The sequence below is a fragment of the Abramis brama genome (assembly GCF_963993115.1).
Source record: "Abramis brama genome assembly, chromosome: 22".
Classification (NCBI taxonomy): Eukaryota; Metazoa; Chordata; class Actinopteri; order Cypriniformes; family Leuciscidae; genus Abramis; species Abramis brama.
The window spans coordinates 26,482,569-26,497,438 of record NC_139984.1 but is presented as its reverse complement, the minus strand read 5'-3'; the positions used below and the strand labels follow the sequence as shown (position 1 = coordinate 26,497,438).

Genomic DNA, 14,870 nt, shown 5'->3' with positions numbered 1-14,870 from the left:
CAAATTCACCTTAAACCTAAAACAAAATGCCTCCTACTTCACCATAAGATTTCAGAGTTCAGTTCCTCATGCACTTTTTGCAAAGCAGGACTCTTACCTCACATCTGCAGCGGTCACAATTCTCTCTCGAATCCTGCATTGGTGATGTCCAAAATAATCGGCTGCAACTCCGGAAAGCTCTCTGCCTTTTGGAGATGAGCACAACAACTGAGCAGAACGAAGATGGGAGGGAGGTGGAGAGACCGACAGATATAGAAGCAGCTGGAGGAACGTTAACGCAGTCGATCAGCACAGCAACATGTGGTTATGAAGCTCAGAGGAGCTGTGGCAGAAACACAGGCGCTGGAAGCTGTCCTGTGCAACAGATTAACAGGAACCCCAGCACACCCCCCGCCAACGCTCAATTCTCCCCTCAGCATCTGTACCACCCACTCATCCACCTCTCTGTCTCTCCGTAATCAGTGACGAGAGCCCATTCATGTATCCCATTTGATGGCCGGGGTACCACAGGCTGAAATGAACACCATGGGGGAGACGAGGGGAGGGCGAGAGATCATGCATGTTTCCATCTCTGTCTTTGTCTGTCCTTCCATCATTCATGTTTTCCCTCCAGTGACTACTAAGCTCACTACCTTGATTTTAATATGACCGTGGCGTGTGTGATTAATCTGCTTTTGCAGAGGATGTAACCATGACAATCAATATGGAGCCTCCGGGGCTTCTTAAAAGGCAACAGGTTGTTTGGAGAAAGTGTGTGTGTTTAGTGATGTGTGCTGCCTTGGCTTGAATCTCAGCTTCTGTTTCTCAATTCAATTAACATGTGCTATTTACTGTCTCTCTTTCTCTCTCTTGCTCGCTCTCTGAATGTCTCTTATCTCATCTGCTGGGACAGGAGGAGGGCTGCAGCGGCCGTAGATCATTTCATCTGCAATAAAGAAGAAAATATGTCAAACCCAACGGCTAAAGTCTGAACGCTATGGATGTAAGGCATAAACATCAGATACATGTTGATCTTTTTAAATAATAAAGATTCTTTGAACGCATGCATTTGATTCTCAATTATGATGAATTTCCTCATGAATAAGCAAGCACAAATAAACAAAATCATATTGGCTGTGATGCAAAAATGTATTTGAGACAAAGCACCTAAGTTAATTAATAAATCATTTCTAAAACTGAGGTATCAGGTTGAAGCTTCATGACTTTTCTTAGGTTTATGAGAACTGACAATATACAAGATTTCTACCTGATAACATTTCTTTGGGGGGAAAAAAGCATCTGCTAAATTAACAAATGTGAAGTACATGGCTCCTTAATAGTACAAAATATGAGGATTTGACTGTATCTGTATACTGGGTTTTAATTAGGTCAGAAGAAGATTTTAAATATTTTAATGGAAATCACTTCCACAGTAGCCATAATTTAACTGTGGAATTTCTCATAAGACCATAGTAACCACTGACGAAAACCTGCATTGCACCTTATTACCATGGTTACATCAACTATGGCTTCCTATATGCAAAGGTATTAGTCAAGAAATGTGTAGCCAAAACACATTGTGTATATGTATTCTGTCCCTATATAGTGTAAAACTACTATTTCTTCCAAAATACCAGAGTTAACAGGAATTTTTACATCATTTTAAAGTAAAACAGTGATTATATTCAGGGGAGATTTTAATGCTTTTTTAGAAAATCAATTTCCATATGAATATAGTGGAATTGTAATTTGGCAGACAGAATTCACACACCACATCTGGTACACATGGATTCCACATGGCCCAGATGTGGGCCGGATCTGGGCCGACACTATGTTGCTGTCTGGGACGCTCACACAAAAATCACAATTTGTTTTGTTTTTTTAACTAGATGTTAAATAACTTAAAATAGTGGATATATGTGTGTGTGTGTTTCAATGTTTAATATTGATTTATTTATTGTGTGTACACTTTGGAGGACCAAACCTAACGCATAAAAAAATACATTAAAAAAAATGGTATTGGTCTACCATAGGCCTCTGAGTATTTACAGTGGGAAATGTCGTGATAATTGTCTGCACAAATTGCTTTTTAGAAAAATAGACTAACCTAGTTTAATATTTAAGACTGGTTTAGACTACAACACAGATACTTACACATGAAATTGTTTGCAGTGAATAGTAAACTGGAACTGGGTAACATGTGCTGACTTCCGGCCGGACAGCGTTCAGTGCGCGCGCCGACTGTCAGTTTTGTTTGCGCGTTCTCGTGAAGCTGAGTCAGTGAAGTGGACGGCACATTTAAAGACTTATCAAGACCGTTTAATAGTTCATATATCTGCGACAGAAGCCATGTCAACCGATTCGTGGGCTTTAGCTGTGGACCAACAAGAGTCTACACCCAAGTCTGTGAGTGAAAATGTGATTTTAATTGTGTTGTAACGGATTAGCGCACTAGCGGGCGGTGAGTCAGGGATGGGCTGCGTCCCAAATCCACGTGAGCTTCCTACCTAGACGGCATTTCTGAATGTCCAAACACGGTTTCGATCATGGGTTTGAGATATATATGTATGAGATTTTAAATCTAGAACAGTTTTAGTGACTACAGTTTGACTTTTAACCACTTAACTATTAAGTTAGTGTACATAACTGTCATCATCTAACATTATGTGATTTGTGCCTGTGCTGTTTGAAAGCTAGTGAGTGTTTGTGTAATTTAAATTAACGTGGTGTCTTTTATGGCTAGCTAACACTTACACAAGCTTCAAATATGTCTAACGTTACTTGATTTAAATAATTGGTCAATTTAATACGTTTCTATTGACAGATGCTTAATTTGTGAATGTTTTTTTAGTGAATATTGACTCTGCATGGTATTTATATTTTCTATAAATGTAACGTTAAATTCTGTTGTTTAACAGATTAAGAACTCGCGGATTTTGGAAGCGGGAGATGCAGCTTTACATGGGACTGATGGTAAGTTAGTAAGGTTTAACATTATTATATTACATTAAAATAATAGTTCACCCAGAAATTTATATTTATGTAGTTCCAAACCTGTATGATTTCTGCGAAACGCAAAAATAACCTTTGAAAAATGTAAGTTAGTTTTTTTTTTTTTTTGTCACTGAATGGGAACTGGAGCTTTAAAGCTTCAAAAAGTAGGCAAAAGCACTATGAAGTGTCAAAAAAATAGATAGATAGCATTTTAATGTCATTGCACAGTACAAGCAAGTTACTCAGCAACGAAATTCATTTTAGCATCTAACATTACCAGAAGTGCAAAGAGACAAAATTGCAATTTAAAAATATACAGTAATAAATAAATAGCTGAGTAGTAAATATATATATCTCCATATGACTTGTGTGCTATATTTCAAGTCTTCTCCAGCACAATACTGTATAGCAGCTTTTTATGAGGAACTGACCAAAACTATGCTATGTTCACTAATAACCTTGGCATTCCTTGGTGAACTATTTTGACTGAATCAGATTTTTTTCCATTTAATTAAAAAGATCTGGTACTTGGTCGAAGAAACTACCAGTCTTTCTCTCAAAATGTCCTTTTTTGTTCCTCTAAGCAACAAAGACATACAGGTTTGGAAAGTGAGTACATGATTTTTGTGTGTGAACTATTAAAGATGTATAGAGATGTGTTGCTGTTGTTACAAAAGACAACTGTTAGCAAGAATTGCATAAAAAGATTTCTTTGCATTTTCTTATGTGTCATTTATTTTCCCCTCATGTAGATGATGTTGACAAACCCGAAGAAGAGGAAAAAGGTTCATTTTTAAACCGTTACAGTCAACATAAAATCTAAATTGAGCCAATTAATTTGCTTAATACACATTTAGTGCTATTGTGAATAATTCTGACTTTAAAACTGTTGAGCTATTTAAGTAGTGGCTGCATCTTACGGTATTTATTCAAATGACACTTAAACTTTATTGATTGACAGTATATAAAACAAATCCAAATAAAAACATAATTGTAAGCCTGCTTCTTTGCAAATATACTATTTCAGAGGACAAAGCCACACAGTCTCTCCTGAATAAATTAATCAGAAGCAATGTGGTCAACAACACAAACCAAGTGGAGGTTCTTCAGAGAGACCCAAACTCACCTCTGTATTCAGTCAAGACCTTTGAGGAGCTGAGACTGTGAGTACTTCATATGGTGTTAAAGTAATGACATCTGAGGGAAAAGAACTGTGAAGGTCTTTATTTATTTATTCAGAAAGTATATTTATCAAAAGTGAAAGACTTTTTACATTGTTACAAACAATCTATTTCAAATAAATGCTGTTCTTTTTAACTTTCTATTCATCAGAGAATCCTGAAAAACGAACTTTTTCACAAAATACAGCAGCACAACTGTTTTCAACATTGATAATAATAACAAATGTTTCTTGAGCAGCAAATCAGCATATTAGAATGATTTCTGAAGGATCATGTAACTTATTTTAAATTGTAAGAATATTTTGTATACAGTTTATACTGTATTTTTGATCAAATAAATGCAGCTGTGATGAATATTAGAACCACTTTTGAATTGGAGTTTGTATTGCTAGCATTCAGACTGTTGAATATTTAAAATGATGAAATAAGACAATGCAATATATTTGGAAGCTTCGACACTTCTCGGGTGGCTCGCATGTTTCAATTTTATTACTTAAAATTTTTGTTACTCAGGAAACCTCAGTTGCTCAAAGGCGTTTATGAAATGGGCTTCAACAGACCTTCTAAAATCCAAGAGAATGCCCTTCCCATGATGCTCGCCGAACCGTAAGTCCACATATATTATACATTCAATTTTAGTTGAATACAGACGTCATATTGAGGGTTTGAAGCGAAAGTGAATTGCATTTTAGCCACTTTGTCTCCAAACACTCAGTATTAAACAAAATCACTTCTGGCAGGTTCCATAGTTCCATTTTGTTTAACTAAAAGTGTGGTTTGTCATTAGAGAGCAGAAAGAGCGTGTGCAGAGAGACAAATGTGGTTTATCTCACTGAGATTAGTGGGGCGTGCTGGATAAACGTACAGTATTTGACACAGATTGGATATTTGATGCACAATATTGGACCATTATAAAGTTTGTTATGTGAAATCTCTGAGAGTATAAGTGTGAAGTAAGTTTCATGTAACACTCATATGAACAGACTTTTTCCTTCATTCGCAGACCTCAGAATCTGATCGCTCAGTCTCAGTCTGGCACTGGTAAAACAGCCGCCTTCGTGCTGGCCATGCTCAGTCATGTGGACCCAGGCTTAAAATGGCCTCAGGTGAGCTTGAAAACTGAGATTCACTGTAATGTTCCCTTTCATTCTGACCTAAGGCAAGATACTACAGTAGGGTTGTGCCGATAGACGATAGTATCGTGTATCGACGATAGGCTGAGATATCGCCGATGGCAGATGCCTTTGACGATATCAATACGATAATTGGCTCGTTTTCCCATTAATGTATTAAATCATTATTATTATTAAGCTAGTATAGTTATTAAATTAATTAGGAACTACAATTATATTTGCCTTGCCTAAATTCATAACGACATCACCACATAACCACACTTGCGACATCACCACATAACCACACTTGCGACATCACCGACGCGCGCGTATATGAGGACTCCTCAAAGAAAATATTTTTAAAACAGACTAAAAAAACTACATCCCACAACGAAATTTAATTGCAAGGTGATCCATTCACAAATTGTCAAGAGTGCTTGTTTTAACAGACGCATCATTCTTATACAGAGCCAAGATGAAGACGCGGCACATTCCATAGCACATTAACAAAATATTTAATGACACTAATAACACTAAAAACAGTACAATTACAAAATATTAATTATAATAATAATATCAATAAAATTATATAGGCCTAGGCCTAATAAAGTCTTTAGTTCACGAAGCATCTGTGAAACTCTGCCATCTGTGAAAATCACAAGCAACTTCAAACTTGTTTAACAAGAAATATTCTTCTAATTTTTTTACTGTCAATAATGTAAGTCCACAAGAGAAATATTAAGCCAGTAAATTGATAGTTGCTGTACCGTTATATCCACCGTCGTCTCTGAGAGAACGCGCCGTTAATGCAGCGAAAGCGCAGTCCGTTTCTGCTTTCGTTTTCAGGGAATGATCGCGTTTACATGCACGTTATTAACTCGATTATGCTGAATAAACTGACAATGCATGTGGTCATGTAAACGGATAAACCCGTTTTCCTTTATCAGAGTCGAGTCATAAGTTTAAGTAGGCGTAGCCTATAACCGATCGACTTTTAGATTTTTGCCTCTGATTTCTCCCGGCATTTAAAACCCGCGTTATTTGGGCTTATTGAAATGCGGTGCGCATAAGTGAAGTGCATCCAGACAGAGAGAGCACATATATCGCAGACTCCGACTCTTTCTTGACCCAATAAATTAAAACGTGTTCTCATCTCGTGCAGAAGTAGCCTACAGGCAAAATGCTGCATCTGTAATGGCATGAGAGGATAATGTGTGTCCGTAAATTTCCCGCTGACATGTTGAAATATACAAGAACGGTCAGATACAAGAATGATTAGGATCTTTTTTTTACCTCACTATACCAGGAAATAACCTGATTTAGCCTATTAATAAACACTCCACCTTTGCTAGCAAAATAGAAAAAGATTCTCATTTAAAACGAAGTAATAAAACAAGCAAATTGATGAGTAAATAAGCAAGTTAATAATCAAATAAGTAAGCCCCGCCCCCCTCACGATAATATCGTGTATCGCCGATCTCACAGGCTGACGATAGGACGATATGAAAATGGGGCATATCGCCCAACCCTATACTACAGGCAAAACCAGTGTTTCTTCAAGCTTTGATCAATTTTGACATTTTAGGCCATTTTGTTTGCCTTATTTTAGACTACTTTAAGTGTTTATTTTATTACATTTAGTCTGCATCTGTAGATTTCAATTACGATAAATATTTTTAAAGGCCGTTTTCTCATACACCAAACTTTCCAGTTTTATTCCTATGTATAAATTGCCTGATTTATACATAGGAATAAAAAAAAATGGTGAATTTGTTTTCCTAGCGGTTGACAGTATTTTCTGATTTATGGAGTGATACAAATAGATATTCAAAATCCCATCTTTAAACTCAAATATGTCAAGAAAATGAAACAAGATTTTTGAACCTGACTTGATCCAATGTTCAGATTTCTGTTCTGGACTTTAATGCGAATTAGTGCACATTTTATTAGATAATGCTTCATCTCCCCCAGAACGCAATTCAATTCCGATCGCCAGCCCCTGAGAAATATAAATGCCCCCCAATTCATGTGTCCTGGCGCCAGGCATGGAACGGATCATAGTTAATCTGTGATCCATACAGACCTGGCCCCACGGTTCGGCACGTCTGTGATTTGAGGATTAATTGCAAATTTTAACTATCCTAGAGTGAAAGTTTATCATTTGCTTGCGTTTTGTCTTGCCAATTCACACATTCAAACAACTTTAAACCATTCCAGCGCAATAAAAGGCTAAAGAGAACTCAATTCGGTACTTGCGCGCTGTTACAATATCGGATTGAGCGCAACACCGAATTGATTCCTCTTTCATGTCTCCTTGCACTTGAACGGACACAGACACACAAAATTATGTCAGAATACCCGTCTTGGCAAGTCTCATCTCGGTTATGTCTTAAGTGAACGTCGTAAACAGTTGAGAAAGATATCGGATGTGTATCATTATATTGGATCCATGCATTAGGTCTTAAAGTGACAGCAGCCTATAAATACCTGCTGCTGTCTATGGGTGTCTGCGTCTCGAATCAGCTCCCTAGTTCAGTAGTCAGGTCACTGATCAGGGAGTCGGCCATTTTAAGAGCTGTCTCAATCGCAAAATCCAACCAGTGCACTGAAACGTTCACTTCACTCCCTAAAAAAGTCCCACAATGCACTGTGAAAACCAGGGAGCATTGATGCTCACTATGTTCCCTTAAGGAAGTTCTGAAGCGTGAAACATTAATCATGTGAGTCAACTCACTACATGATGATCTACTGATTCATGACCTAGGAAGCAAGCGATCTGATGGAGACGCACCCTGTCATTAATGTTAACCAAACAACAAAACACAGCTTTAACAAAGATTAATCTATATGTAATTTATACAGTGAACACTATATAGTCATTTTACATTTAATTATTACATTTCTGTACCTGAATGCTACTGTTAGACCTTACTTTATTTGTTACTGTTATATTGTATTTATCTAGCCTTGTAATTAGTGTATTCTTATTTGTTTACTGACTGTTCACTTGTCTATAATAATGAGTAATAAATGAAAAGCAAAGTTGCAAAAAAGGTTTGTTGTTTTTGTTTTTCAAAAAGGGAACAAAAGAAAACCAAATCTGCAAAATATCTTCTTGCATGAACTCGTAAAAGTCATAAGTAAATGTTGATAATACTTTGGTGTCCAATCTGTGTCTTTCTTCCAGTGTTTGTGCATTTCTCCTACATATGAGCTCGCTCTGCAGACGGGTAAAGTCATCACGCAAATGGGCAAGTTTTATCCTGAAGTTACACTGGCATATGCTGTTCGAGGACATAAAAGTAAGTGGCTTAAATTAAGCCTCAGAATATTGCGTAAACATGAAAACCAGATCTAAATGCATGATGGCTTCTGTGCCCTCTGTCAGTGGAGCGTGGCGTTAAGATCAAGGAGCAGATCGTCATCGGCACACCTGGGACAGTTCTGGACTGGTGCGTCAAGCTGAAGCTCATCGACCCGAAAAAGATCAAAGTGTTTGTTCTGGATGAGGCTGATGTCATGATCGCTACACAGGGACACCAAGACCAGAGCATCCGCATTCAGAGGTGAACGTTCCCTAGTGTTTGGAGAATTGGCTTTCAAACCAGGCAAATGCATACAGACAGACTTTTATTTTGTGTGTGTCTGGATCTAATAAATAATTTATTATTATTAAAAAACATAAAAAATGCATTTCATATAATGACTTGATAACACCTTTTTAAATATGTGCATGATTTTCCGATTTGATATTTGTTTGAAAAAGTGTATTTTCTTTGTTACAATGCTGAAATTCTTGAAAGAACTTTGCTTAAAGTTTAAAAAAAAAAGAAAAAAAGTTTTTTTACTTTTATTATTACTTAATTAGGCAGAGAGGCATTTTTCTTTTAAAAAAAACTGTTAGTATTTGAGAATTGTTCATATCCAACATGAAAGGATGCAATTTTGTTGTCATGTAACGTAAAAATGACAAAACAGGAATTGATATTATATTGATATTATTACTGATATTATGACTGCAAGTTCACACGTGGTCTACCCTCATGATCCTAATGACTGCGTGTCAAGTATCAAAATTATGTATCTTAAAAAATGTCCCATCATTTGACCTTTTTTGACATTTAAAGTTGTTAGGTCAAACCCCAAGAAAATATCACGATAGTAAAAATTATATTTGTAAAATAAATGCTTTTTTATAGTCTTAAATAATTTTAACATTTTTAATTGATTCCATGGAAAACACTTATTTTCGAGGTGCTAGGAAAATATGTTCCTCCTTACACAACTTAAATTAGTCATTAAATCTGAGCTTTTGTTGTTAATTTTTTTGTTGTTTGTTTTTTAATATGAACACAAAGATAACATTTCTTGACATTCTTATTTCCCACTAATCCTTTTGCATATTTTCCACAAAAATAACAACACATTTATCCTTAAGCTTCTCTGTCTTTTTGGTTTAAGACTTTTAAAATGCAAAGAAGTGGCAACATGGTTTAGCATTAGATTGAGTATAAACGTTTTTTATTTCCTGTCTCGTACAGAATGCTGGCCAAAGGCTGTCAGATGTTACTCTTCTCTGCCACCTTTGAGGACTCTGTGTGGAAGTTTGCCGAGCGGGTCGTGCCGGATCCCAACATCATCAAGCTAAAACGTGAAGAGGAGACGCTGGACACTATCAAGCAGTATTATGTGCTCTGCAATTGCAAGGAGGACAAGTTCAGCGCTCTCTGTAACATCTATGGAGCCATCACTATCGCACAAGCTATGATCTTCTGTCATGTGAGCCTGTTTGCCTCTGGTTGATATTTCTGTGTTTTGTTGTTTCTTGCGCTCAATCATCTTATGTTATCGTCTTTTCTCAGACTCGAAAAATGGCCAGCTGGCTTTCCAGCCAGCTGTCTAAAGAGGGCCACCAGGTGGCGCTCCTCAGCGGGGAAATGGTGGTTGAGCAGAGAGCAGCAGTTATTGAACGTTTCAGAGACGGCAAGGAGAAAGTTCTCATCACTACTAATGTCTGTGCAAGAGGCAAGTGCACTACTTAATATACATATAATCAGATTTTTACATCCTTGATAGAATATGCTATTCTAATTATTTGTAATATAACTACTCTATGGCCCCGTTTACACCTCTTTCAACCACTTCTGTCCTGATTTCTTCGAGGAAAGGGTCTACGGGTGGGTAAATGTATAGGGCTTTTTTTCCAGCTCTTTCAATCTAAATCAACAAAATAAGCTCTCGCAATTTACATTTGAACGCGCATATGGACACACGGAGAGCATCAGCTTTAGTTTCTGCTCTGACAGCCACAAGACCAGCTGAATGCTTTACACTACGAAAGCAATCTGGTCGAATGAGTTTTCAACTACCTCTGGAAGTGGTCAAAAGTGGACAAGCTCAAAACATTTTAGACCCCGTTTACCTGTATTTTGCGTCGTCCACTTGTGATCCGATCGACCACAACGCATCTTAATACCAGGTGTAAACAGGGCCAATGTGTAAATTCTGCCATCTTCAAATAATCAAGCGGTCCATCCACAGGTATTGATGTTGAACAAGTGTCAGTGGTGATCAACTTTGACCTTCCACTGGACAAAGATGGCAATCCAGACAACGAAACGTACCTCCACCGGATCGGTAGGACTGGACGCTTTGGCAAGAGAGGACTCGCTGTCAACATGGTGGACAGTCAGCGCAGCATGGAGATTCTCAAGACATACGAGAGGCATTTTAGTAAGTCTGTCCATTAGTTTATCTCTTAAAAGAACAGTTCACCCAACAATTATTTTATTTTTAATGAATTATAGAAATAATGAGTAATTATAAATTGTAATTAATTGTATAATATTTTATATATATATAATTTATATCTGTTATTGTAGTATCATTGAAATACTATTATAGTGTTTATTAATATTTTGAATCCGTTTTTATTTTTTCCATTTTCATTTTAGTTAAAGTTTTAGTAATTTTGTTGTGTTTTTGTCATTTTTAATAGTTTTTGGTTGATATAGTTTTTATTCATTTTTATTTTAAACTGTTTTAAACTAAATGAAAATTAGAAATGTTGGCTTTTTTGTATATTTTATTTGATTTTAGTGAACGTTTATTTTATTTCAAGCAACAAATCTGTTTGTTATAGTTTCATTTCTAGTTTTAGTGAACTATAATAACCCTGAGTTATATACATAAATGTTATTATTAATTATAATATAGTATATAATATATAATATAATATATATATAATGCACATTTTTATTGAATAATTAATTAATGGATATTAATGTATATAAATTACAAAATAATTAATTATAATAATATAAAATTAATGTTGGATTGTTTTATTTGTTTGTTTTTCCCAACAGATAAGAAAATTATGAGGCTGGACACGGATGATATCGACGAAATTGAAAAAATCGCCAACTGAAGTGTTGAAGAGCGAAATCCACATTATAATATTCATAAAAATCAGTTCTGCTGTTACCTTATGATGTTTACATCAATTATCAGTGCATAATCAAAAGAATGCGCTTCGACTCAAGCTTAATGCCAAATAGTTTTGATTCTAAACTTCTAGTTATTACAGGACCTTTTGAGTCAGTTTGACAGAGTGTGTTTTGATTTAGAAGTGAATTGCAATACTAATTCCTACATTTAATCTTCTCTGAAGACAGTTTAACACAGGCATTTTTTCTGTTACTTGACTAATGAAGCATATCTTGCAGTGTTGCACTACCTTATGGTCTTACGTGTGAATAGAATCATAACAGACTTCAGTATTTTTTCTATCACAGTATCTGAGAAGAGAAAAGTCAGTAAGGAAGAGAATCTCAGGTAAATATAATTAACCATTGGGATTTCATCCTACAAATTCGCACACAAATTATAAAGCGCGCACAAATAACACAGTCCCTCAAGACCAACTCGAAACACTAACATTCCTCAAGAGCACTTAAGAATAAATAGACATTTTGTAATGAGAATTATTGTGTAAAAACACAATAGAGTATTATTGTGATAATGATGCCATTGTACTTGAACTGCAAAAACCTTTTGGAAGAAGTTTGTTTTGTTCTGTTCAGAAAGACCAAATATTAGTTTGAGTTTTAAGCTGCACTGAATTGTTTGAACATTTGCTAGCATGTTCTGTTGCGTTGCAGGAAATGCAGCACTTTTACAAAGAACATAGAGCTACTGAAGAGTGTTGTGTTGTAGCTATATTGTTAGGAATGGCTGCTCTACTCTTGTTTGCGAAAAGCAAAATTATTTTAGTTTGTTTACATTTTTGCTGCTCAAAGTAATGCACTTTGTTTGACTGAAACCCTTTTGCGATTGCATTTAGCATTTCAAGTTTTTTTGTACTTTTGCTGCATTTGGGGTTTTATAGTTGTTTCCTCTATATTCTTATATTAATAAAACTACCAGATGGCTAATTTCTGTGTGGTGTTATCAATCATTTTCACTTCTTTGCAAGCATTAAATGCAACACGTGTCATAATCTTAGCGTGAATTCATACTTTATTAATTTGTTGTTCCTTTTTTTTTTGGTCTTTCCAACTTCTGCATTTATTGTGAGAAACACTTTTTGCACTTTTAACAAAGTTTGCAATTGTTTTAACATGCATCCGACGTGCAGTTTGTGTCAGAATTATTCACTGTCATTATTTTGCATAAAGAAAAAAACGTTCAGTGTATATATAGGGGAAATGTTTTTAATCATCAAGAAAATAATGTCAGTTCAAAAAGTCTTAATGGTCTCACAAATAAGTTTCATTTTCTCTAAGCAACTTTTTATCTATAATATATAACCGTTTATCTAGATAACTGTAATAACTAATTTTTCCCAGTTGACTTTGGCATAAAACATTTTTTTGCCTTCAGTTCAATCTGATATTATTTGTAATGTTATCCTCTAACTCTTTTAACTTAAACTGATTGGATATATACACATTTTACAATCACATATTTAATCATGAGGTATGTAATTCATAATTTGAAATGTTTATCAGACAGCAAATCTGTATTTTTGAGTGTTATTCGAGTGTCCATAGAAAGTTGCCCTGCATTAATGTTTCAAGTTAAATCCGTGTCTTCTTGGGAAATGCATACAACTGATTTGTTTAGGACACCACATTGAGCCAAGCTCATTGTAAGGTTAGTGAAAGTCCTGCGTGGTACATCCATGGTCTCGATCACACAGTTGTCAAACCTCTCCCTGAACTCCTCCTCTGCGGCTGATAGCACTGCCCGGAGCTCGTCTGTTGGCCGGAAACAACACTTGAATCTCTGACCGCATGGAGTTCTGATAGCAAGCAGCAGGCCTGAGTCCTCTGTCTCACTTCCTGTCCCCTCTGACATCACATCCTGCCGGACCTCTGTGTGGACATGTGACGTGTGTTGACACATCGTGTGGCTGCTGTCACTTTGACTGTACTTCCGGTCAGTAGCTGTTTTTTTCTCAATGGATGGAAGAACTCTGTATTTGTTGAGTGAGACAGGCTCATCCGGGGGTCTGACTGTACTTGTTTGACTGCCGCGTCTCAGAATGGCTCGGGATCGAAGGCTCTGGTTTGACCTGTCATTCGCCTTGGCAGCTGGAGGTTGGGGTGAAAGAGACGAGGGCCGAGAAGGCGTATCTGGATCCACACTCGAAGTTTGAGCCATCATGGGTCTGCTGCGCCCCTTAGAAGACTTGGGTCTGGTCACATGCATCCTGTCTCCAGAGGACATTGAATTCTGATCAGATAGACAGACAGATAGAGATAGATAGATAGATAGATAGATAGATAGATAGATAGATAGATAAAGAATAGATAGACAGATAGATAGATAGATAGATAGATAGAAGACAGACAGATAAAGAATAGATAGATAGATAGATAGATAGATAGATAGAAGACAGACAGACAGATAGACAGATAGATAGATAGATAGATAGATAGATAGAAGACAGACAGATAAAGAATAGATAGATAGATAGATAGATAGATAGATAGATAGATAGATAGATAGAAGACAGATATACATAGATAGACAGACAGACAGATAACTTAGACAGATAGACAGATAGATAGATAGATAGAAGACAGACAGATAAAGAATAGATAGATAGATAGATAGATAGATAGATAGATAGATAGATAGATAGATAGATAGATAGATAGATAGATAGATAGATATAGACAGACAGACAGACAGACAGATGGACAGATAGATAGATAGATAGATAGATAGATAGATAGATAGATAGATAGATAGATAGATAGATAGATAGATAGATAGATAGATAGATAGATAGATAGATAGATAGATAGACCAACTAACGTTACCTTATGCACTCCAAATAACTTCAAATATAGGGTTCTTTTTATAAGTTAGGTTAAATTTGATCAAATATTCAATAAATAATCGTTATATTGTAAAATCTTAGATATGTCGTACCTTTATTGTGTTGTTTTGCTTCTTTCAGTCGTTGTTGAAGAGATCAAGCGAGGAGGCATTTTCTCCTCAGGCGCTGGTGTTGCGACGCGCTGGCGTCTCCGTGGCAACGCGTCTGAAGCGGAAGTGCTATAATGAGCTTTTTTGTAAACAATTACGTATTACT

The 14,870-nt window shown here is 36.1% G+C and overlaps 3 protein-coding genes across 4 annotated transcripts in view; 1 reads left to right on the top strand and 2 right to left on the bottom strand.

Moving 5' to 3' along the window:
- vwa5b1 (von Willebrand factor A domain containing 5B1) overlaps nt 1–193 on the bottom strand; it is a 40,597-nt gene extending 40,404 nt beyond the window's left edge. Inside the window, exon 1 of the mRNA XM_084099977.1 lies at nt 98–193. The gene's annotated coding sequence lies outside the window, so the exon portion shown is untranslated. The remainder of the gene's footprint in view (nt 1–97) is intronic.
- A 2,022-nt stretch (nt 194–2,215) lies between these two features.
- On the top strand, nt 2,216–12,699 carry ddx19a (DEAD-box helicase 19a). Its single transcript, XM_084099297.1, has 12 exons — nt 2,216–2,385; nt 2,898–2,952; nt 3,726–3,758; nt 4,001–4,136; nt 4,668–4,760; nt 5,158–5,260; nt 8,454–8,568; nt 8,655–8,832; nt 9,808–10,045; nt 10,129–10,291; nt 10,808–10,999; nt 11,632–12,699. The coding sequence occupies exons 1-12, from the start codon at nt 2,329–2,331 to the stop codon at nt 11,691–11,693; spliced, it is 1,425 nt and encodes a 474-aa protein (XP_083955423.1). The 5' UTR covers nt 2,216–2,328; the 3' UTR covers nt 11,694–12,699.
- Nucleotides 12,700–12,972: 273 nt separating this feature from the next.
- ubxn10 (UBX domain protein 10) lies at nt 12,973–14,789 on the bottom strand. 2 transcript variants are annotated; one of them, XM_084099904.1, is made up of 2 exons: nt 14,708–14,789; nt 12,973–13,979 (listed from the first exon to the last, which is right to left on the bottom strand). In XM_084099904.1, the coding sequence occupies exon 2, from the start codon at nt 13,976–13,978 to the stop codon at nt 13,340–13,342; it is 639 nt and encodes a 212-aa protein (XP_083956030.1). In that variant the 5' UTR covers nt 13,979; nt 14,708–14,789; the 3' UTR covers nt 12,973–13,339. The 2 variants fall into 2 exon arrangements, with proteins under 2 accessions (XP_083956030.1, XP_083956029.1); XM_084099903.1 differs by having other exon boundaries at nt 12,973–14,002; nt 14,708–14,741.
- Between the last annotated feature and the right edge of the window lie 81 nt (nt 14,790–14,870).

What these genes read in the sequence shown, in the direction of transcription:
- ddx19a (XM_084099297.1), top strand. Translation starts at nt 2,329, where the DNA reads ATGTCAACCGATTCGTGGGCTTTAGCTGTGGACCAACAAGAGTCTACA. An exon ending in AGCTTTACATGGGACTGATG is followed by an intron (nt 2,953 to 3,725) that starts GTAAGTTAGTAA and finishes CCCCTCATGTAG; the next exon opens with ATGATGTTGACAAACCCGAA. An exon ending in ACCTTTGAGGAGCTGAGACT is followed by an intron (nt 4,137 to 4,667) that starts GTGAGTACTTCA and finishes TTTGTTACTCAG; the next exon opens with GAAACCTCAGTTGCTCAAAG.
- ubxn10 (XM_084099903.1), bottom strand. Translation starts at nt 13,996, where the DNA reads ATGTCCTCTGGAGACAGGATGCATGTGACCAGACCCAAGTCTTCTAAG.